We start from the raw sequence: 24760 nt of genomic DNA on the forward strand, positions 1-24760 counted from the left end.
GTGTAGAGAATTAGTACAGTAGCATCCCTGGATACAATGTCTATAGGAAAGACGGTGTAGTGTAGGGCTTAGCGGGGGCATGCCAAAGAAGGCATGGAGTGCAACATACTAGAAAACATCTAATAGGAACAAACAGGAACTATGGGTGTAAGTGCCAGACGCAAAAAAAAAAAAAAATTATTTAATGCCAGAGAGATATTATTGCTCTCCTCATCAAAACAGTGAAAGTGGTTGTCAGGGAACTGACATCAGAGCGAGAGGCAGAGGCAGGGCTCCAGAGCGATGCCGGAGAGGGGATCAGCAGGGGGGAAGGAATTCAGCATAACACCAGTAGAGAAGAGAGAGAGATGGAGGAAGTGGAGACAGCTCTCCAAGACCCTTCACCAGAGACTAGTGGAGAGAGCGCTGACACGCCCCTGCCTTCCCCGTACTTGCGCAGATGAGTTCCGCGCAGGGAAAGTAGGAGGAGACTAGGCGTCAAACAGCTCTTATGCTGGAAGAGGTTCAAGAAACGCCCACTGACGGATTCTGCAAGTGACTGACCGGTCACGGAGTGTGAGCTGTCAGCCAAAGCATGGTTGGCCAGGCAATATAACTAAAACTGAAGGCAACTTATGCACAAGTAACCCCCTTACAACCATTACAGCGGTCTTCAGATGGGTGGTGGGGAGTCAGGATCCAAAGGAGAAAGTTTTATAATAATCAGTGTCTTCAACTTCTTTCACACTGACTGAGGAAGATGCACACTTGAGTAATCAGAAAAATGTTTCCAGATGCAATCCATGACTATGCCTTGGAGGTGGCCCATGAACCCTTCCTGGCCATAGTCTTGAGTGGTGCCCAGTGCCTAGTACAAGATTTCAGAGTACTCAAATCAACTGAGAACAGGGATCAAAGTGCTAACAAGTTCAAAATGTATGTCCATGAAAAGCTGCCAAAAAAGCTCAACAGTCACACTGTATTTCAAAAGACAAAACATCTCAGAAGTGAGAGGTTAGTGAAAAGGAAGCTTTTGAGAGAGCGGAGGTTAGCTCTTTTCCAAGACGCTTGGAAATAAATTTTAAAACAATCAATCAAATGCTCAGCTAGAATATATGCAACAAACAAGGAAATGTACCAACAGGCAGGCCGTGCAGATCTCCCCACCCCCCAAGGCCTGCCAACAGATCCAAAAGGATGCAAATATAGTGGACAACCAGAAGCAATAAAGTTATAAAAAGGCTGCTTTCAGAAAATTTGGCTGGATTTCAATCCAGCTCCCTCCCTCCCAAATTGCTTGCAATTGAACAGCCCGATGTCTGCATGTTTATTATTCCCTTCCACCTGGAACCTCATGTCTGTTCAGTCCAAGGGCTGGGAAGAAAGGTGCAGCAGCTGTGCCTCAGGTGAAAATGGAAGCCCAAATAAGAAAAACAAAAAGGATCAAATATGTTGGCAAATGCTAATTGACAATAAGCAATAAAAATAAAATAATGTGGAGGACATATTTAGAAAATGTTTAAGACCAAAAATATAAAATGTTTGTAAATACGTCAGAAGCAGGAAACCAGTCAGCATGGCATTTGAGCCATTAGACAACAATGGAGTGCTTGTGGAACACAGGGATGTTTTTTCTTTATTTTCTTTATGTTTATTAAGCTTACAAAAAGATAATTAAAATCACAGAGGAATCGAGTTACAAAAACTAAAATACCAGCAATTTAAAATACAACTAATAAAATACAATTCAATAGAAAGAAGTCTGAAACAAGCCTTAGCTGGTAAAGTGTACTCTTAGCAACCAACATTATTTGCACCTTCACTGATCGTTCCTAGTATGGGAGAACCCATACCCCCCCCCAAAAAAAAGTGAGTTGCAAGGCTCCACCCAGACTGGAGCTGGTTTGCCTTCATGCACTCCAAACCCAGACCCCTGTCCAAATCTGCACAGCCTCCCAGGGACTAGTAGCTGGAAAAGAGCCAACATTAACCAAGTAACCAACTAGGAAAGATCTTTAGGTCATGGAAGGTAGCTCAGTAAAAATGTCAACTCTGCATGTAGCAGCTGTGAAAATGGGCAAATTCCATATGAGGATCATTAGGAGAGGCTTGAAAACAGAACTGGCAGTACCACAATGCTGTCGTACAATCTATGCACATGTGCATAAGGCTGCTTGCCCTGCCTCCAAAAGCAGAGGAAGGCGCAGAAAAACACAACAAAGGTTATCAAGAGAATCAGCCCTATGAGGAAAAGCTAAAGCTTTCAGAATTTTTTTAAGCTGAGTGGGGAAAGCATAAGTGGAAGGGTATAATGGAAGTTTGTATAATTATGCACCGTGCAAAGAAAGGCGAGAGTAAGAAGTCCATCTGTAGAATGCAAAGAAACTGGCGGTCAGCAGGGTTAGAACAGTCAAAAGAATGCATTTCACATAATACTGGAATTCCCTGGCACAGTAAGTGGTAATGGCCACCGGCTTAGATGGATTTTAAAGATTAGACAAATCCACACAGGATAGGCCTATCAGTGGCTATTATCCAGTTTCAGAGGCAGTACGCCTTTCTATACCAGCAACTGGGAATACAAGCAAGAGTGGGTATTGCTTTCAAGCCCTGCATGTGGGCTTAATGGAGGCATCGGCTGTGCTGCTGCTGAGAAGCAGGATGTGGAACTAGATTTTGGTCTGTTCCAGCAAAGCTCTTATATTCTTATAGCTGTTTTCATAAGAACAGAGTAGTGCATAACTTGTCTCAGATGGTGTTCCTATCCTGCACATGGTTAGGTTCCTTGAATCCCATTGACTTGAATGGAACTTATGCTGAATTATAGAAATGACCTTTTCAGGTGTTCAGAACAAATTGTGATTCAGAATAGAGAGACGCTTGCTGATTTATTTATTTTTTAAAAACCTATAGAGCTTCTTGGGATAAAGAAATACATTCTGAAATGTTTACTGAATTAAGAGATACATGGAAATCCCTTGGCTAATGTTCTAAATTTAGCATCTTAAGCTACAATAGCTTTGTCCCTAATCTAATACTTATTGCTAGAGACAAGAATGATACAAACAGCGTCACACGGGTACTTAGTTTCTGTAAAAGCTAGCATGTTCTCCGGTGAAGACATCAACCTCCTGCAAAAATGCATGTCATTTCAGTGACCTACTAGAGATGAACAAAAACAGAAATTAACAAGCCCGGATTCTTACAAAATAGTCTGCCATTCAGTTGCACTCAAAGGGTTCTGTATCCTCTCCCAATTCTGTTTCTATGTTCTAAATAACCCTCTTACAAAGATGCTTTTTATTTTAAAAAAAGGACCTGAGGGCTTAGTTACAAGCATTTCCATGTAATGCTGTTGTTGTTGTTGTTGTTGTTTAGTCGTGTCCGACTCTTTGTGACCCCATGGACCAGAGCACACCAGGCACTCCTGTCTTCCACTGTAGTTAGCTTCTATAACTGTGAAGAGCTACTGTTCCCCCACCTCTCCTTTTTATTTCAATAGAAAAACATAACTGTTTTGGGGGATGTGGGGTAGGGATCAATTGGCTTCCTTAAAACTAAGCCAGTGGTGAGAAACCTCTGGCCCATAGGCCTAATTAGTCAGTGATGCTGTTTCAGCCCAGCCACAACCACCTGCCTATCTGTGGGGCAAATAAAGTTGTGGCTGGTCCAAAAGGCAGTTTGTGGGCATAGACTATCGTCTATCTGGTTGGCATTACCTACAAAGCCTTGTGCTCAGTGCTTTACAAATGGCAATGAACAGCAGATCATCAAGACTTACAAAGTGCTGTGCACCCACACTATTTGATTCAGATCCATGCAGGCAAAAATGGCTCACCTGGCTTCATTGTGATTTCAGGTGATTGACAAGTGTGTGGCATGATGATAGTAAGTATTTTTGTGGGTTAATAAGTTGCAAGGCTGTTACAGGAGAGGCAACATAGAAAGCACAAATCAAGACAAAAATGTGTAGATGCTTTTAAGTACCCAGCTATAGGGCCGGACAATCCTAAGTTACAAAAAAATAAACTTGGAACCTATTAAAAACCCAGAAGCATCACCAGTCTAATAAGCTTAAAAGCAAGTTGTGCAGGTATTCTTGGTTTGCACTGGTATATGGGATGTAGTGAAACAAATGACAAAATCAATGACCAACAGTAGACAATAGGCAAACCAGAAGATTAATGTGTAAACAGAAGTAAGGCATGTTGAATTCAATGGGCCTCAATCCCCACTTTAAGTGCATAGCCCAAAAGAAAATAGAAGGACTAGATGTAAAGGGGTGACATCCATGAGATGAAATCAGGCTTGAAAATAGCCATTTGCCTGGTTACCCGTGGAAGGCAAAAACCACTTCCAGAAGGGACAGAAGCAATTTTACATTTGCAGAGAATTAGATTTTTCCTCTCTTTGATCTCAGTGGTCCACTTATGGACGGTTATTAAACCAGGAACTTCTAATTAACCTCAGCTTTGCGTTTATCTGAACAGGTAAAAACTAATTACTCACTTTGGAACAATATAGGATCTTAAACCAATGAGGCTTTAAGAAACTGGTTTGTTCTGAAGCTGGTAACTAGCCATAGTTTCCTGAACAGATAAAATGGGAAACTATGGTTAATTAGAGACATCCTGGTTTAATTATAGCTCACTGCAGAGAGCAGCAAAGGGGCTGAATGTGCAGGCCAAAGGCTCATGTATAACTTGGCTAGCATTGTCCAAACATAGCCAGGGTGTCACAAACTTCTAATGTGTATATATTTGTTCTATTTGCACCAATATACCAGTCATATGGGACGCAGGTGGCGCTGTGGGTTAAAGCCTCAGCGCCTAGGACTTGCCGATCGAAAGGTCGGCGGTTCGAATCCCTGCGGCGGGGTGCGCTCCCGCTGCTCGGTCCTAGCGCCTGCCAACCTAGCAGTTCGAAAGCACCTCCGGGTGCAAGTAGATAAATAGGGACCGCTTACCAGCGGGAAGGTAAACGGCGTTTCCGTGTGCAGCTCTGGCTCACCAGAGCAGCGATGTCACGCTGGCCACGTGACCCGGAAGTGTCTCCGGATAGCGCTGGCCCCTGGCCTCTTAAGTGAGATGGGCGCACAACCCCAGAGTCTGTCAAGACTGGCCCGTACGGGCAGGGGTACCTTTACCTTTACCTTTTTACCAGTCATATATTAAATGTATATACTACCCACTTAATAAAAATAATGAGGGTGGTTTAAAATAGATTTAAAACTACATTACCACAAGACTACATGGTGCTGAATAAAAGCAGAATTCAAAACAGATACCAGAAGTGGTACTGTAACATCAGATGTTAAAATACTGTACTGGGGAAATAAAAAGGCCCTTTCAGCACTGCTCAAAAACATCAGCATAGGCACTAAATAAGGCACACAACCCCCACCTCAGTCAACATCAGCCCCCTGGGAAGATCCCAGACCATGTAGGTCTTTTATGTAGAAGCAGGCAAGTACAACATCTAGGAGACTTATTTGTACAGCTGGCTGCAATACACAGGCCCAACAGGTTACCCTAAAAAATACCTAAAATACTTATTTTCTGGCAGTTCAGAGTCTACGTCTGTCATAAACTGTACTTACTTAGGCAGCCTCAATTGACATACAGTACTAGGGAGCTTCAAATTAATCAAAGGACAAAGTGCTGCTAATGTTTTACACAATAATGAAGCTGCTGTCCAACTGAGGAATACTAAAAAAAGAAGAAGCTCTCAATATTTAGCAAAACATTCTTATCCACTCTCCTCCATATGACATGTAAAATAATAGGAACATTCCTCTTCTTTACATAAACAACATACTTGCTGAAATATAAATTCTTCTGTTGCAGGGCCAGATTAAGACCTTTATAGCCCTAAGCACTGAAAACAGTATGGTACCCCCATATGATATTCAAAATAAAAAGCAATACTAATCATAAAATAAACATTTTTTCAAAATGACACAAAACTTACATGTATGCTGAAATGTACATGCATGTATGCCATGTACAAAACATGACAGGAACTTATTTCCTCGCATTATTTCAATCTAGGAGAGTAGGATGCCCCTTGCTTCAGGTGGGGATAGGTAATAAAAAGAGAACAGAAAAATGGGGGAAGCGTAGTAGTGTGCAAGGAAGTCCAACAAAATTCTGATTTTTTTCTATGATAACTACTTCAATTTTTTTAAAAAAATATCAGATGTCAAACTCAAAAAATTCTCTCCCTTCTTTTTTTTGTTTCCCACTTTTGCTGGTGCCCTAAGCACGTGCTTAGTCTTACTTATTAGGAAGTTCAGCACCATGCAGATATGTTGCTAAGTGGTTCTGTGGTACATGAGCACTAGAAGGGTTGTGTGTGTGTATGTGTGTGTGTGTGTTTATGAATCTTCAAGCAACTCAAGTTAGTACTTTATTTAATCTCAAAATCTGAATCTACATTTGGGACATTGTATTAATGCAATTATACATCCTAGTCCATTCAGTATTTAATGGTAATGAAAAGCAATGACCCTAGGAATGTTCTCTTCAAGCCAGTGTAGGGCGGAAAGTATCTCAGCTTCAGATGCCACTTGAAGAAAAAAAGCACATGCTTCTTGTTTGGAAAAACACTAGAGGGCTAAAGGTTAAAATGAGAAGTTACCTATAGCACAGGGTTGGTAACACAGAGAAACAGAAAAACTAAAGAATGGGAGAAATGACAGAGATTGGTTTGGGCACCAGGAAAATAAGAGTATAAAGAATCTACTGAAAAGGGACAATTTCAAGCATAAAGCCAGCAGGCTGGCAGTCCAGTGCCAATCCATGACAAGAGAGTGGGAGAAACAGGCTGTGCAATTTGGGATGCTGTCACTCTGCTTTTTGTCAACTTTGCATAATCACAAGGCAACCACTATGCAAGATTATATGCTCTACTTTATGGGCACTTCCTGGTCATTATTTTACCTTGCCACATCTGCGCCCCACCTTCCCTTCAAACATTCTTTAGGAGCCTTTGATGCTCCCTGGCATCATCCAGCCACAGCTGATTCATCTTCACTTTCTGCAACACATGTCTCACAAAGCCCACTTCATGGCCACTAGTACTGCTTTACCCTCAGTGAGTGGTTATCCCCCATCACACCCCACCCCACCCCACCCCGGCCAGGATCATTAATTCTTTCCATGGGTTTCCTTTCCCATGCTTTTCTGTAGGAAACATTTTGTGGCAACACCCAACAAACCAAAAGGAGCCTCTTTCAAAGCAAACACAGTTAAGAAGCGCTCGATTTAAATAGAAATACCAAGGATGGAAGAGCTCGATTTCTCCATCCTGGGGTTGAAATCTACCTGTATGACATATGCCCTCTGATGAAGAATGCTCCCTTCTCCATCTCTACCCATTGTGGAGATAAAAACCACATCAGCGTGGAGATAAAAATAAAATATATATTTATTCAATTTGCATGAGATAACTTATTCAATTTGCTGAAATTAAAAACACTTCCTCCCACAGCACAGGTAATTAACTTATGGGATTCCAGTGCAGGATGAGCTTTACAGGATTAGGTAGATTCATGGAGAGCAGGCACACTTAACAGGCATTCACAAGGCTAGCAAAGCAAAGGCACGGTGCTCAGAGAAGGATGCTTCTTCAGTACCAGAGAGAGAGGGAGGGAGAGAGGAAGATAGATAAATAATATAAATATATATTAATATACCCCAGCCATTCTGGAGAGAGGGACAGAGGCCAGTGTTGCCCGCAGCACCCCTGACTATCATTCAAGGCTTGAAAACAACTGGTTGAAAACATCTGACAGAGAGAAAAAGGGAGGGGGGTGGCGGCGTTATTTTGCTTTCACGCCCCTCTCAGGAAACGTCTGAATGGGCGCTGCTAGTTTAGAAGCCAACGGCCTGGGCCTTTTACAACAGGCACTTTGCCCATGCTCAGAGGCACCCTTCCCCCTCCCCTCACAGCTCATTTGCACGTTTTGCAAAGCCCAGGAGCGGAGGGCGAGGGTGAGCCGAGGCTCAATTGAGGTGGGGGAAAAGAACGAAAAAAAGGGGCACGCATATATATATATATGTTTCGGGAGGGGGGTCTATAGGATTAGCGCAGTGGCTGCGCGTCTCTCTCACCAGAAGATCAGGTTGGCGCAGAGGAAGGCGGCCACAGCGCAGAACGGCCTCTTCCAAGTCGCCGCCTCCCGCCAGCCGCCGGGCTTCGCCTCACAGCCCCCGTTTTTCTCCGCCAGCCGTTCCCAGGCCAGGCGACCCGGCGCCGCCACCTGCTCCTTCTCGTCAGCCATCTCGGTCGGGGCGGCTGACCAGAACCGAGATGAGGAGGCGAGCCGGCTGGGCGGGGTTTGTGTACATCCGGGTACCAGGCACGCCCGCACGCCCCGCCTTCTCGGCTGCCGCGGACCAACCAGGAGCTTCCGACGCGGCTGGGCGGCCCCGGCGATTGGTTAGCTTGGAGAGAGAGCGCAGCGGCGAGCGCGCAGAAGCCGGCGGGCGGGCGGGCGGTGAAAGGAGGAGAAGCTGGGCGTGGCGAGGCGGCGCGAGCGGAGTATAAATCTCAAGAGGCGCGGCGCGTGCGCAGTGGGTGAGTGGCGGTTTAGAATGTTGGGAGACGCCGTTGGGCGTTTGGAAAAACAGAATAAAAGCCGGGGACGAAGCTGCGCCTCACGCGCTGGAAAGGCGATAAGGGTGGGTAAGGGGGGTGTGTTTTATGATTTATACCACTACCTTTCTGGAAAATGCTTTCGGTGCTTTATAAGTTCCCCTTTAGAGAGGGCGAAAAGGAGTCGCTGAGGGAAATGTACGATTCCATTATTATTATTATTACTATTAAGCTTTATGTATTTATTTATACCTTGCTTTTTCCCCCTGACAGGGACTCAGAATGGCTTACAGATAAAAATATGAACATCTACATACCCTCCAACATTTCTCTGATGAAAATAGGGATGTGCTATTATATATATATATATATATATATATATATATATAAAACATATATATATGTATGTATATATGTATGTATGTATTGTATATATTGTATTATGTGTGTGTGTGTGTGTATATATATATATATATATATATATATAATTGCCAATATTTTTGAAAAAATGCTTTTCCATAATTCTAATTTTATTATTTATACCCCACCCATCTGACAGGGTTGCCCTAGCCACTCTGGGCAGCTTCAGTCATAGAATCATAGAATCATAGAGTTGGAAGAGACCACAAGGGCAATCGAGTCCAACCCCCTGCCAAGCAGGAAACACCATCAGAGCACTCCTGACATATGGTTGTCAAGCCTCTGCTTAAAGACCTCCAAAGAAGGAGACTCCACCACACTCCTTGGCAGCAAATTCCACTGTCGAACAGCTCTTACTGTCAGGAAGTTCTTCCTAATGTTTAGGTGGAATCTTCTTTCTTGTAGTTTGGAGCCATTGCTCCGTGTCCGCTTCTCTGGAGCAGCAGAAAACAACCTTTCTCTCTCCTCTATGTGACATCCTTTATATATTTGAACATGGCTATCATATCACCCCTTGACCTCCTCTTCTCCAGGCTAAACATGCCCAGCTCCCTTAGCTGTTCCTCATAAGGCATCGTTTCCAGGCCTTTGACCATTTTGGTTGCCCTCCTCTGGACACGTTCCAGTTTGTCAGTGTCCTTCTTGAACTGTGGTGCCCAGAACTGGACACAGTACTCCAGGTGAGGTCTGACCAGAGCAGAATACAGTGGCACTATTACTTCCCTTGATCTAGATGCTATACTCCTATTGATGCAGCCCAGAATTGCATTGGCTTTTTTAGCTGCCACGTCACACTGTTGGCTCATGTCAAGTTTGTGGTCAACCAAGTCTCCTAGATCCTTTTCACATATACTGCTCTCAAGCCAGTTGTACCACTGTACAGTCAAACCTCGGAACTGGAACACAATCCGTTCTGGAAGGACATTTGACTTCCGAAATATTCCGATTTCTGAGGCGCGGCTTCCAATTGGTTCTTGAACTCATTAGAAGTTGCGTTGGATGTTCGTTTTCCGAGGAACGTTAAAAAACCGAAGCATTTACTTCCGGGTTTTTGACGTTTCGGAATCGAAACATTTGGCAATGGAGCGGTTTGAGAACTGAGGTTTGATTGTACAGTGGTACCTTGGTTTTCAAACTTAATCCGTTCCAGAAGTCTGTTCCAAAACCAAAGCGTTCCAAAACTGAGGCACGCTTTCCCATAGAAAGGAATGCAAAACGGATTAATCGGTTTCAGACTTTTAAAAACAATTCCTGAAACAGCAATTTAACATGGATTTTACTATCTAACAAGACAATTGATCTATAAAATGAAAGCAATAACCAATGTACAGTGGTGCCTCGCAAGACGAAATTAATTCGTTCCGCAAGTTTTTTCTTCTTGCGAGTTTTTCGTCTTGTGAAGCACGGTTTCCCATAGGAATGCATTGAAAATCAATGCGTTCCTAGGGAGACCGCCTTCAGACCAGATCCGGGGACAGTCTGTCCCCGGACCTCTTCTGAAGGCTGGCGGGGGGAGAATGACTTTTCTCCCCACCGCCAGCCTTCAGAACAGCCTTCTGAAGGCTGGCGGTGGGAAGAAAAGCCCTTCTCCCGCCGCCAGCCTTCAGAAGAGTTCCTGCAGGGCTGCCTAGGCTGCGGATAGCAGCCTGCTGCCCGGTGCGAGGGATGCTCTGAAGCAGAGCGCCCCTCGCGCGGGGCAGACATCTGCAGCTTGGGGAGCCCTGCAAGACTTCCCCGCAGGGCTCTCCAAGCTGCGGATAGCAGCCTGCTGCCCCGCACGAGGGGCGCTCTTAAGCAGAGCGCCCCTCGCGCGGGGCAGACATTCACAGCTTGGGGAGCCCTGCGAGGAACTCTTCTGGAGGCGGGAGAAGGGCTTTTCTTCCCACCGCCAGCCTTCAGAACAGCCTCCTGAATGTTGGCGGTGGGGAGGAAAACCTTCCTCCCACTGCAAGCCCCGGGAACAGAGGAGAATCGCTGCGCGCCTTCTCCTCTGTTCCCGGACCTCCCACCGCAAGCCTTCAGGACAGGTGCTGCGCTTCCCCGCTGTACCCGGAGATTTCCCTATGGGCTTTCGTCTTGCGAAGCAAGCCCATAGGGAAATTCATCTTGCGAAGCCGCTAAAAAATCGGAAAACCCTTTCGTCTTGCGGGTTTTTCGTTTAGCGAGGCATTCGTCTTGCGGGGCACCATTGTACTGCACTATGATATAAATAAGTATTGTACTGTAGATTTTTTTTTTTAAAAAAAAAATATTATCTGCACTGATGATAGTCACTGTTTGGACGGGGTCTTTTATCCATTTCTCAAGAGGCATGTCATACAATCAATCAATCAATCAATCAATCAAATCAGTAGCTGAACTGGGTTCCACACAGTCACAAAAACAAATTAACCAAAAAAAGCCTCAAAAACAAAAACGCAAAATAAATAGCAAAAACAAAAGCACCAAACTTAATCCATTCCGGAAGTCCATTTGACTTCCAAATGTTCAAAAACCAAGGCACAGCTTCTGATTGGTGCAGATGCCCTGGAAACAATAGCCGACAACCACATGGAATGTTTGGCTTCTGAAAAACGTTCAAAAACAGGAACACTTCTGAGTTTTTGGCGTTTAGGAACCGAGACGTTTGAGTACCAAGGTACCACTGTATATAAAAAACATAATACAGGGCTGCCTTCAGATAACTTCTAAAGGTTGCATAGGTATTTACCTCCTTGGCTTGGTGGTCACATAACTCCATACCTACCAACATTTCTCCAGTGAAAATAGGTAAGTCCTAAGGAAAAGCGGGACATTCCGGGATCAAATCAGAAACTGGGGCAGCTTCTGTAAATCCTGGACTGTCCCTGGGTCTGCAGCTAAGTGTTTAATTTCAGATCAGTTTTTTAAACCTCCTTAAAAACTACTCATAGAGGCTGTCAGGCATGCTGGAGGCATGCACCATACAGTGGTACCTCTGTACTTAATTCATTCTGGAGGTCTGTTCTTAACCTGAAACTGTTCTTAACCTGAAGCACCACTTTAGCTAATGGGGCCTCCCGCTGCTGCCGTGCGATTTCTGTTCTCATCCTGAGGTAAAGTTCTTAACCCGAGGTACTATTTCTGGGTTAGCGGAGTCTGTAACCTGAAGCGTTGGTAACCTGAAGCGTATGTAACCCAAGGTACCACTGTATAAGAGTTTTTCAACAAAGGTTAGTAAAAGAGAAAGGTCCCTTCCCCACTTCTTGTTAAGAAGCAGATATGGATAAATTCCCTTTTCTGTCTGATCAGTGAAGAAAAAAGGGCTCATTCTCCTCCACCCCACTTCTTATTATTATTGATGGGAATAATAAGGTGAAGGGGCAGCAGAAGGCATTTTGCCCAGGCCCTCTTAAACCTGGTGCCACTTTTGTCCTTGAAACTGTCTCAGATGAGTGATCTTGTTTTGCCTCTGTTAATCTAACTCTGCTTACAAGGTCAGTTATTTTAAACAACAATGTTCCAAACTAAGCAAAATAAATAATGGTGGGTTTTTTGATTTGTTTTTTTAAATGGTCAGACCCAAGGAATGGAAGAAGCTTGAAGAGTTGGGAGCTGGAGGACCCTGAGGAGGACCCTACCCCAGGATGGGAGAGGTAGAATCAGGACCTAGGTAAGTGCCTGATTCTGAGGACGGGTCCTGTGGCCTGGAGGATGAAGATCAGGATCCAAGGAGTGTGGTCCCTCCAACATTAGACACCCCTACCCTAACACCTATTGTTATGGAGCTGCTCCAGTGCCTCTTCCTGTCAGTGAGGCACCTTCCCTTTGTGAGGTTACCGAGAGTAAGTCTAATACTGGGTGAACGCAGAGTCCACCTCTGTCTCTATGGAGACGACAACACCGTTGAAAACAAACCTTGTGGAGTTAACCCACTCAAAGGAGTGCCTGTTTACTTGCTTGGTCTTGTGACTCCAGCCACTTACTGTGCAAATACAGTTGTGTCCACCTCAGTCTTCTAAAGGAAGGTGCAGGGGCATGTTGATCGTTGTATCAATGTCTTAGCATGCACTGGACCTCTTCTGTACCTGCTGAACCATATAATCTGTTGTTTGCCTTACGTACCAATCTGATTTGAGCATTAAAGCCTTTGGCAGAACTATAGCTGGGAGCTGAGAGTTCTTCATCCAGTAGTGAGGGCCAGGGCAGTTTGAATTTCCAAGCTCGCCATCATTTTGATGGGTTCTCTTTCAGCCACACGGACATTCTGGAATGCTGAGCCCAGGATTAGAGAAGCAGTAGAATATTCAGAACCAACAGTTACTGGCAGTTACTCAAAACTTCCTCTGTGGTTTACTTACTTAGTCCATTTATATCCCATCTTTCTTCCATCGCAGAATTCAAGACAACATGTATGGGTTCACCAGGTAGTCTCCTATTCATGTGCTGATTGATGCGGACCCCCTTAGCTTTAGCAAGATAGATTGGGTTGTACTAAAGCTGTGGGACAAATTCTGAATGTTTCCTTTGAACAGTTCCTCCGAATCTTCATCTGATAAAAATGAGGACATTTTGGACTCTTTAAGACTCCTTTTTAAAGTAGTCTGAAATATCAATTCAATAAAGTACTGTACTGAAAAGTTTTAAATAGACTAGTCAATTTCCAGTTCTTCCTTGGGGGGGGGGGTGTTTCCTATACTTTTTCTAGTCTTCTCAATTAGCAGTCAGAATGAACTACAGTAAATCACACTAATTCCCACTCATAAGGAGTTTCTCACACTCCACACATTACTTTCCCTGTTGTCTTGTTTGCTTACCTCATTTCCCATCTTCTGTAGCTCCATTGTATGTATTATAGTATTAGATATTTGTTTATCCCCAAGGCTCTGAACCCTTTGTACCTGAAGGTGACTATTTGCAACTTCCTTCTATGTCTTTGGTCACATGATAGAGGTCACCTGGACAGACCTCGGCAAATTCAGTCACAACTTGGCATATCCTACTTTCAAAGTGAACCTAGTGGGCTGTGCAGCATCCTTTAAGATTCCTCTGTCTCTATGGAGACCAGAACCCTAACATTGTGACATTAGAAGAGGCAGGATTCCTTAAAAGGCACAGCTCCTTTAGCGTAGAGAGGCGTGTTCTGTGCAGATAAAGTGCTGTTGGAAAATGGAATCTTGGCTGAAAGTGGAGAGTTTTCAGGTTCCTTTTTTAAAGTAGTCTGAAATATCAAACCAATAAACGACTCAAAGTTTTAAATAGACTAGTAAATCTCCAGGTCTTCCTTTGCGCCACATCCTGATAATGCACAACCAGCAGTACTCTTCCCCCTACCAAAACATTAGATAGTGTCTTTGCTGAGCTTCATGAGAGCTCATATCTTGCTTTTTTTCTTCCTTTGGACAGTGCTTTCTCTCCCCCCCCCCTTCTGAACCAACATAAATGGGCCTCTTCATAGATCAGGATGGAGGACTGTGATTTGTTCCAGCCTTCTGGAGGTTGTGACCAGTGGAGTTAAGAGCATAGCTGCAGCACCCAAAACGTCAAACTGATAAAAGCTGGCCACAGCAGGACTACTTGCATCCAGTTCCCTCCCCATGCAGAAAAGGATCAATCTTAAACCCAGTAGCTTCACTATAGGTATGACACCAGTTGTTTCAGTGACAGATGTAGACACTGTTCTAAGGTCTCACAGTAATTGGACTAATACACAGCATAGCTACTTGGGAGTTGAAATTAGACCCATCACAAGGTAAGGAGGAATGAATAACCTAGGACCGTGAGGTCCCCCCCCCCCCCCCCCCCGCTGCCAGATTTCTGTAGCAAGCAGATGCATTCCCCAAGGTCCTTGAAGGTAAAGGTAAAGGGACCCCTGACCATTAGGTCCAGTCGTGATCGACTCTGGTCCTTGAAAGCCCCTATGATTAAAGAATTGCAGTGCCTTTGGGCTCCCTAGTGAAGAAGCTTTGCACTTTTCCAGACAGGTTTAAGGGGCTGTTTTCTGTCTTGGATGTTTTGCTAGTGGTTCTGACAGTGAATGTGTGCTTCACGGTGCTTTTTGAATTTGATCTTTCATGTGATTGTATCATTTGAGTTGTAGACTTTGTCCTGTTCAACTAGGTTTTGTAATAAACAGTCTGTTTTTGATGCTCATTGTGATGCACCTTGAAAAAGCAGCATATAAATACAATGCACAGAGATTTGAAGCTTCAGTGTCTGCCTTCTCTGTCTAAGTTACAAATTCAGTCTTTAAAATAATAGTTGCCCTGTAGATTAACTATATTTTGCAAATCAAACATAATTAGAAGAATGCACTTCTAAGGGCAATGGCAGCTTGTTATTCCATAGTACATAGAGCCTATGAAGAATATGTGTGAAATACCCCATAGGTTGTGGATAGTTTTCTCCCCTCCTCAAAACTGGCAATTTAGCCTATTTTAGAACTTTCCAGTTTTCTGCTGCCATTCAATTAGTACACAGAAAAAATTGAGAGGGGCATGCACAACATTAAGTAAGATATATCATAATTTTTCTGTTTACTTCTTTTATAGTATGTTCTGCATTTGGCAAGTTCCAAGTAGCATACCACAAGACCACAATATTAATATTTTAAAAGAAATGTTTAATATCTTAAGAAACCCAACTGTATAAACTGAAGACATATGATTGAATATTGCGTGGATAATGGCAATTCTGTATTAAGGGCAGTCTATAAATATAGTGTCTTTCAAACTACACGTTATGTATAATACAGCAGAGGTACAGAAATGCAGGTGTGTTACATACAGATGTAACAAAGAATGAAAAATTATCTAGAAGAAAATACAAAAATTATGAAAACCCCCAAATTTGTTAATAAAACTGGCTTATAAAGAAACTCAACATTTGGGACAACTATAGCTCTGGACTATTAAAATGTACAGAAAGACTGTTTACACCATTGCACATTATTATTCCCTTTTACTTTTAAAATATTGTGAAACGTGGAATAAAATTAGAGTTGACCCGAGTCATATGCATGCACACATATGAAGAAAAAAAAGGGGGGGGGGGATACAGCATTGCTATTAAAGTCCCTACGGGAAGCCGCCTGCAGCATTCCAACAAAGATGCACTCTTTCTCTCCTCATGTAAGAACCAGCCAGTTAGTTAGTGCAAGATGGCTGCAAATTAAGGAGAAGCTAATTCAAAGTGGTTTATTACAAAACACAACCCCTCTGATAATCACAAATCAATGCAAGTTGGTTTTAAAACATTTTAAGGCACTTCTCACTGCTCAGAAAGCAGTGCATTAAGTTAAGGCATACATTATGTTATCTAGAGGTAACAAAGCTTTAGAAGGCTTGAAGCATGCTAGCCAACAAGTTTATGGGACTATGCAAGTGGCTGTTATTATTTCTAAGCTCGTCGAACACCACGTGTTGAATAAAGATTCTCCTAGAATCACGGTTTTGATTGTAGCCTGAGAGGTGCCTCCAATCACCATTTTTTGAGAAACTCAACGGGTTGGCGGTGATATGTTCCAAAAGGACAGAACAGCAAGTTTCTCTCTCTCGTTTCACCTGGAGCTGCCTTGACTTCCGTGACTACTCACTGATCGAGAGGTGCTATAACGTTTTTTCACAATCATGCTGATGTAGGCTTTCATCAGTTTGGCAATGTCAACAACCTACCAAGACAATAACAATACAAAACCAGTTAATGCACACTTCAGGCAATGGTCTTTGGTGTTGTGAAGAGCGTATTTATGAGATTTCACCTCCTGGCAGTGTGATGTGGTATACTCTAGGAAAAGTTGGTTTCTTTTAGATTAGCGCTAATTTTATAAATTGTCACAGAAAAAATCAGCTTGGCTGTAACACAGCCTATAGTTAAACATACAGTGGTACCTCGGGTTAAGTACTTAATTCATTCCGGAGGTCCGTATTTAACCTGAAACTGTTCTTAACCTGAAGCACCACTTTAGCTAATGGGGCCTCCTGCTGCTGCTGCGCCGCCAAAGCAAGATTTCTGTTCTCATCCTGAAGCGAAGTTCTTAACTTGAGATAATATTTCTGGGTTAGCGGAGTCTGTAACCTGAAGCGTATGTAACCCGAGGTACCACTGTACATTTTGTTGAAATCAGCAAGCCTTTTGGTAGTCAATGAAAACAGTGTGGCAAAGGTAACTCTACCCAGCAAGGTATAGAATTGAATGGCCAATAGTCACATGACTAGAATTTACAAAACTATGCACACCTTAAAAAAATTATAACCAAACATTGGCAGGGCTGGTAGTCTACTAAGAAAATTAGGCTAGCAATTTTTGTGTGAAAACCTATACTATTGGGTGAAATTTCTGAAGATTGTTCAGCTGTCTTTAAATAGCTAAACTAAATACAATTTGCAAATGTTTATCTTTTATTTTGAAGAGAAACTGTACACTTCCAGCCTGGACCTATATAAGATTACTTGGAGGTAAGTCTCACGTGAGATTTGCTCCCAAATAAGAATACAATTCTAGAATACAATTCTAATCCCATTTACCTGGGAGTAAACCTCACTGATTTTAATAGGACTTACTTCAGAGTAGACCTGAGTAGATTCAGTGGGACTTCAGCAACATAACTCTGTATGGAACTGTAACCCATGGAGCTCAAGATCGCCGATTTGAAAATCCTACAGAACTTCACTTTTGAAGATCAGCAAAAGTGCACACAAGCCTAACTCAAGTTTCCTATTGTCTCAGTCTAATGCATGCTTACTGGAAAGCAAGTCCCACTGAGTTCAATGGAGCTTAATCCCAAATAAGCATGTGTAGGATTGCCATTGAAGATTTTAATCCTGATGTGAAATTGTGCAGGCAAAAGAATCATGGAAGGCTTTCTATTTCTGAATACTGGCACAGTGGATTCAATTTATTCATCCAGCTTATTTTAAAAACAAGGAAAGCAGAACTGAATGACTAGTTCCTTTCTTACCTCAACTGTTCCAAAAAGCAGCTCTCTCTCATCCACAACAATCTTGTAGACATTAGCAAGAGGAGCACCAAAGGAGAGGATGTGCTCATACTGAAATATTTCTAAAGGTCTTCCCTCTCCACGTTTGTAGACAGAAACTGCATCAGCACTGACACCCAACCAAAGTTCTTGAGGGAAGCCCCCTTCTTTACACTGGCGAAAAATAATGTCAAGGTGAATGGTAGAAAACAGAAATGATGATTCCAAAAATGCAATTTAAAATTATACATTTTTATAGTATTTCTTTTAGCATACAATGCTCTTTTCTCATAGAGCATGTTTAGTGAGGTAGATAATTCTGAGAGTGATCTGCCTGAGCCTACGCAATTTTTTCCATTGTCAGAGGAGAGATCTGTACTTGTTTCAAAGGACTAAATTAAACACTCTCACCTTTGGGTCACAACTGGTTTAGAAAGGATGTGCAATTAACTATTGCAGACTATGCTCCTCTTATGATTTCCTGCACTTGTAAATATGAAGTCTGATTCCTTGCACAGACAAATCGAAGCCTAAATCACTTCAGACATTTAGCTACTAATGTTAATCCACAAGACACATGTTCTTAAAAAACCATCTTTAGATGCGGCCACGATGGCCAACTATCGCCCAGTTTCAAATCTGTTACCTCCGAGGATGTGGACAGGCTGCTTGGATGAGTGAAGCCAACCACCTGTCTCCTGGATCCTTGCCCATCCTGGCTTATAAAAGCTAGCCGGGAAGGACTGGGCGATGGGCTTCGTGGGGTGGTGAATGCTTCCCTCCGTGAGGGAGCCTTCCCAGACCCGCTGAAAGAGGCGGTTATTAAACCGCTTCTTAAAAAACCATCTTTAGATGCGGCCACGATGGCCAACTATCGCCCAGTTTCAAATCTTCCATTCTTGGGCAAGGTGATTGAGCGAGCGGTGGCCGAACAACTCCAGGCACGCCTGGAAGAAGCGGACCATTTGGATCCCTTCCAGTCGGGATTCAGGCCTCATCATGGGACTGAAACTGCCTTGGTCGCACTGGTTGATGATCTTCGGCGGGCTAGGGACAAAGGTGAGAGCTGTTTCCTAGTTCTGCTGGATCTCTCAGCGGCGTTTGATACCATCGACCATAACATCCTTCTGGACCGTCTTGAGGGGCTGGAAGCTAGGAGCACTGTCATACAGTGGTTCCGCTCCTTCCTCCTCGGCCGTGTTCAGAAAGTGGTGGTGGGGGATGAGTGTTCAGACCCCTGGGCTCTCACTTGTGGGGTGCCTCAGGGTTCTGTCCTCTCCCCCATGCTTTTCAACATTTACATGCAGCCGCTGGGAGAGATCATCAGGAGGTTTGGGCTGGGTGTTCATCAGTATGCAGATGATACCCAGCTCTACCTCTCTTTTAAATCAGAACCAGTGAAGGCGGTGAAGGTCCTGTGTGAGTGTCTGGAGGCGGTTGGAGGATGGATGGCGGCTAACAGATGGAGGTTGAATCCTGACAAGACAGAAGTGCTGTTTTTGGGGGACAGGAGGCGGGCAGGTGTGGAGGATTCCCTGGTCCTGAATGGGGTAACTGTGCCCCTGAAGGACCAGGTGCGCAGCCTGGGAGTCATTTTGGACTCACAGCTGTCCATGGAGGCACAGGTCAAATCTGTGTCCAGGGCAGCTGTTTACCAGCTCCATCTGGTACGTAGGCTGAGACCCTATCTGCCTGCGGACTGTCTCGCCAGAGTGGTGCATGCTCTGGTTATCTTCCGCTTGGACTACTGCAATGCACTCTACGTGGGGCTACCTTTGAAGGTGACTCTGAAACTACAACTAATCCAGAATGCGGCAGCTAGACTGGTGACTGGGGGCGGCCGCCGAGACCATATAACACCGGTCTTGAAAGACCTACATTGGCTCCCAGTACGTTTCCGAGCACAATTCAAAGTGTTGGTGCTGACCTTTAAAGCCCTAAACGGCCTCGGTCCAGTATACCTGAAGGAGCGTCTCCACCCCCATCATTCTGCCCGGACGCTGAGGTCTAGCGCTGAGGGCCTTCTGGCGGTTCCCTCATTGCGAGAAGTAAAGCTACAGGGAACCAGGCAGAGGGCCTTCTTGGTAGTGGCTCCCGCCCTGTGGAACGCCCTTCCAGCAGATGTCAAAGCGATAAACAACTACCTGACATTCAGAAGACATCTTAAGGCAGCCCTGTTCAGGGAAGTTTTTAACGTGTGATATTTTAGTGTATTTTTGCTTTCTATGGAAGCCGCCCAGAGTGGCTGGGGAGGCCCAGCCAGATGGGCGGGGTATAAATAATAAAGTATTATTATTATTATTATTATTATTATTATTATTAATGCTTGAACTGTGTGAGGAAATGCGGCCCTTAAGATGGGTAGTAGCTGAGTGGATAGGCTAGATGTTCCTCAGATTTATATACACACACTAATGTTTTACTGTTCAGTTTCCTGGCCTCTTAAGCACAGCAGCCGTTGCCAATTCCTCAGTGTAAAATGGATAATCTGGGATGTGGGTGCAGATTAAAGTAGGGTCAGATAATGTCGCAAACGTTCAGTTCCTTAAAGCAGGGAAGGAGCTGACATTCTCTTATGCGGTTCCTGAGGCAGAAGGGGGATTTGGGTGTGTGCAGGCTCAGGTGAAATTCCACAGCCGTAACCCTTTTCTCAGGTTCTAATCAAAACCTAGACAGCATCTTAAAAACCAGAGACATCACCTTGCCAACAAAAATCTGTATAGTTAAAGCTATGGTTTTCCCAGTAGTGATGCATGGAAGTGAGAGCTGGATCATAAAGAATTGATGCTTTTGAATTATGGTGCTGGAGGAGACTCTTGAGAGTCCCATGGACTGCAAGAAGATCAAACCTATCCATTCTGAAGGAAATCAGCCCTGAGTGCTCACTGGAAGGACAGATCGTGAAGCTGAGGCTCCAATACTTTGGCCACCTCATGAGAAGAGAAGACTCCCTGGAAAAGACCCTGATGTTGGGAAAGATTGAGGGCACAAGGAGAAGGGGATGACGGAGGACGAGATGGTTGGACAGTGTTCTCAAAGCTACCAGCATGAGTTTGACCAAACTGCGGGGGCAGTGGAAGACAGGAGTGCCTGGTCCATGGGATCACGAAGAGTCAGACACGACTATACAACAACAACAAATCAAAACCTACATACCCTCACCTGTAAAATATTCAGCAGGAGAAAGGCAGACAAATTTGCAAACCCATAGAACGTGACCATACAAGATGTGTTACTATGTGTTATGCTACAAATTGTTTAGCTGTAGTTAATTTTTTTATTTAGTCTTATGATTTTGCTGTCAGCAATGCCCGTGGAATTTTGGTATACTCACCTCTACGTCAAAGAGTGTGGAGCCATAGCCAGGCCACTCCTTAATCAAACTCATGTACTTGATCATTGCTTGCTCTTGGTTCATTCCTTGCAGTTTTTTCCATTTATCAATCACATTAGTCCTGGCTGCGAAGATTTCCTCTTTGACCCACATATCAAGCATCTGATCCTCTTCCATCTTCTGCCTGCTGATGGAACTGCTGCGGAAACTCCTCCTCAGGGTTCCTTCTAGGAAATTGGCCCGCTTCCTCTCTATCCTCTCTGCAGCGGTAAATGTTTTAGTGGACTGGATAATTCGGGACGTGAGCCTCTGCAGTGGGTAGACTTCTTCCATTTCTGGCATAGTGATATTGGATGAAGTGTAGTCTCCTTGTAGGTATTGGAGCCGCAAGGCAGCAAGGACCTGGAGGGCTTCTTCAGGAGCCGGATAATGTCCTCTAATCACTGCTTCGTGTGCCTAATGGAAAAAAGGAAAACAAGACGTTTACAGGCATGCAGCAGAACATTCTGAATCCTAAATTTGCTGATGTAGCATAGTGGTAATAAAACTGAACTGTGCACCAAGAAGGCTCTAGTTTCAATCTTGTTTCACCCATAATCTCGCTGAGTGGTCTTGGTCAAGCCACTACTTCTCAGCCTCAGTGCTCCCTCCACAAAAAAACACACCCCAGAACAAGAAAGGTAATATTTGCCTTACAGAGCTTTTGTAAAGATTAAAACAAAGTAACATATGTGAGATGCTTTGCAGGCTTTTAAGTAGTACAGTGAAACCTCAGCTGCTGAATGCTTTGGAAGCTGAACAATTCGGAACCCAAACGCCAACAACCCAGAAGTGAATGCTTCTGTTTTCGAACGATTTTCGGAAGACGAACAGCTTCCTTGGTGCGTTTTTCATTTTTCCCCATTGTCTTTGGGGCCAGTCCATTGATCCTCGGTTTTCGAACTTTTCGGAAGATGGAACAGTCTTCCAGAATGGATTAAGGTCGAAAATAGATTCCACTGTATACAAGTATTATTTATGTACATTATTTATACGTTTTTGCTCCCTGAAAAAGCAGGAAATATATATGAACAAGCTTCTTCCACTGGGGTACCTTTGGCAAAGCATAAAGAGTGCTTAAATGAAGAGAACCACCAGAGGGCACCCCAGGCAGCATCTTCTCCAGGGAACGAACAAACTTATAAATACTTGCAAGCCTCAAGTTGTATTTGGTATTGTTGCATTATAAAGGGTTAAGTATCATTTAATTGACCATAAGTACATGTGCAGTTGTTTGATACAGATGTGACAAAGGAAAATGAATAAAATTCAAATGACAAAAAGCTCATAATTGCAAAAGATCAGCCTGCCAAGTTTTATGATAGGTCACGCAAAGCTTCTGGGGGAAATTGTTTCTAATCCATGAATGTTTCATGAAATAAAAACATTTTTACTTTAGGTTCTGATGGTGCTTGGCTGTTCTTGACTTTATATGGCAGGAGTCCTGTGAGGTTGTTTGGATATAACTCCAGAAGATACAGTGACAGGAAAGTGATATAGCTACTTGCTACAAGTAATTTTCATGAACAGTTACAAAACGCAGAAGATACAGTGACAGGAAAGTGATATAGCTACTTGCTACAAGTAATTTTCATGAACAGTTACAAAACGCATGGAACATAAATACCCATTTTAAAAAGGTAAAGGGACCCCTGACCACTAGGTCCAGTCGTGACCGACTCAGGTTGCGGCGCTCATCTTGCTTTATTGGCCGAGGGAGCTGGCATAAAGCTTCCGGGTCATGTGGCCAGCATGACTAAGCCGCTTCTGGCGAACCAGAGCAGCGCACAGAAACGCCGTTTACCTTCCTGCTGGAGCGGTTCCTATTTATCTACTTGCACTTTGACGTGCTTTCAAACTGCTAGGTTGGCAGGAGCCGGGACCGAGCAACGGGAGCTCACCCCGTTGCGGGGATTCAAACCGCCAACCTTCTGATCGGCAAGTCCTAGGCTCTGTGGTTTAACCCACAGCGCCACCCGCATCCCTATACCCATTTTACTGATAGGCAAATGATATGGGATATAGGGGACAATACAGTACATTAACTATGAAAGATGCAGTGATAGCCTTGAAAGGATATTAGACAAATCTATGAGGATAGAGGCTATGCATAGCTACTAGTCATGATGACTATATGCTGCCTCCAGCATCAGAGGCACCTTGCCTCCAAATATCAGTTGCGCAGCAACAATGGCAGGAGAACAGGGCCTCTGCTCCTGTGCCCTGCTTGTGGGCATCTCACAGGCATCTGATTGGCTGTTGTGGGAAAACGGACACTGAACAAGATCAGATGCAGCAGGGCTCTTGATTTCTAGTGATGTAACAATCGCGGCTTGCGAAACATGGCTGAGGAAGTCAGGAATGAGCACCACGAGGCTCCCCTCTTTCCTTGCTGATCTGCCTCAATCCAGGTCCATTTAAACCAGGAGATCTTTGTTACGTCAGGTAGGTGTCAATCAAAGCAGCTTGCCTCTTTGATTTGAATGGAGTCTCTCTCCCTCTCCTTCTGTGTGTGTGTGTCTCTCACATCACTTACTCTTCCCCAAAGTATAACAACCTTATCTCCTCTCCGTACCTGCTCAAACATGAATGCAAATTCCACACTATCTTTTGGCACATGCTCCGTGTCCAGGAAGCAGTAGAGCTTGAAGTAAAATTTCCATGCTGTATTCTCACCTTCTGAAGCAGCACCAAGCCTGGGAAAACACAAATACTCGGCAGTTTGAGTACAAATAATCAAATATAAACTGGCAATAAAATTTAAAAGCTGTATTTAAGATGTGAGTTGAAACTTTTGCTATGTGGAACATGTGGAATTGGTAATCAGGATCTTAATCTATGGCTCAAATATCAACTTCCATGAACACCACTTTATATATTCAGCAAAATCAAATAGTCAAATGTTACTAATAGGGTTCAGGCTGTAGAGTTGGAGTTGCATGTTTGAATGTAACCCCATGTGTGTGCACTGGCCTATCAGATTACAAAAAATGTACAAACTCTGTCCCACTTTATGATGGAGGTGCTCAAGGTCAAGCGGGATTCAGGCATATTGAGAGAAATTGGAAAACTGCAGGGATCTTTTAGATTAAAAGGATTAGGAAAACTGATGTGATTACAAATTGCAAACTATAGACAGATCCTTTGGTTATTCTATTAGGAAAATTAAGGAGAAGTACCCCCCCAAAAAAGACAAAATAATGGTGGCAAATACATTAGCTGCAGCAAGAATGGTAATTTCCAAATATGGGGAGGGGGGAGAGACTACAAAATAATGAGAACAGATTATTTGACACAGGAGTCTAATGTTTAAAATATTGCATTATTATTATTTTTTATTTAAAGAAAGCTCTGGAGAGGATCCTTAGACAAGCAACAAACACCCCCCAATGGCAACCTCCCACTCAAGCACATATATACCAGCCAAAGAACTGCACTTTGTAAAAAATGAAACA

At 43.7% G+C, this 24760-nt stretch overlaps 2 protein-coding genes and 1 long non-coding RNA gene across 4 annotated transcripts in view; 1 reads left to right on the forward strand and 2 right to left on the reverse strand.

The window, feature by feature from the left end:
- Positions 1-13792, reverse strand: part of RETREG1 (reticulophagy regulator 1) — a 55752-nt gene extending 41960 nt beyond the window's left edge. Inside the window, exon 1 of one of the 2 annotated variants that reach the window (XM_079985049.1) lies at positions 13773-13792. In XM_079985049.1, the coding sequence (XP_079841175.1) occupies positions 13773-13777 (5 nt within the window). In that variant the 5' untranslated portion in view covers positions 13778-13792. Of the gene's footprint in view, positions 1-8093; positions 8279-13772 lie in introns of those variants that run through there. The other variant, XM_079985048.1, reaches the window with a different exon arrangement.
- LOC307220934 lies at positions 8467-13117 on the forward strand. The gene is made up of 2 exons (XR_013841158.1): positions 8467-8663; positions 12536-13117. It is a non-coding gene; the product is annotated as an uncharacterized lncRNA (long non-coding RNA).
- A 1764-nt stretch (positions 13793-15556) lies between the features above and the next one.
- MYO10 (myosin X) overlaps positions 15557-24760 on the reverse strand; it is a 210744-nt gene continuing 201540 nt past the window's right edge. Inside the window, exons 38-41 of the mRNA XM_079984894.1 lie at positions 23881-24001; positions 21267-21722; positions 17915-18106; positions 15557-16624 (exon numbers count right to left, since the gene is read on the reverse strand). Coding sequence (XP_079841020.1) covers positions 16514-16624; positions 17915-18106; positions 21267-21722; positions 23881-24001 — 880 coding nt within the window. The 3' untranslated portion in view covers positions 15557-16513. The remainder of the gene's footprint in view (positions 16625-17914; positions 18107-21266; positions 21723-23880; positions 24002-24760) is intronic.

Source organism: Podarcis cretensis (assembly GCF_951804945.1).
Source record: "Podarcis cretensis genome assembly, chromosome: 7".
NCBI lineage: Eukaryota > Metazoa > Chordata > Lepidosauria > Squamata > Lacertidae > Podarcis > Podarcis cretensis.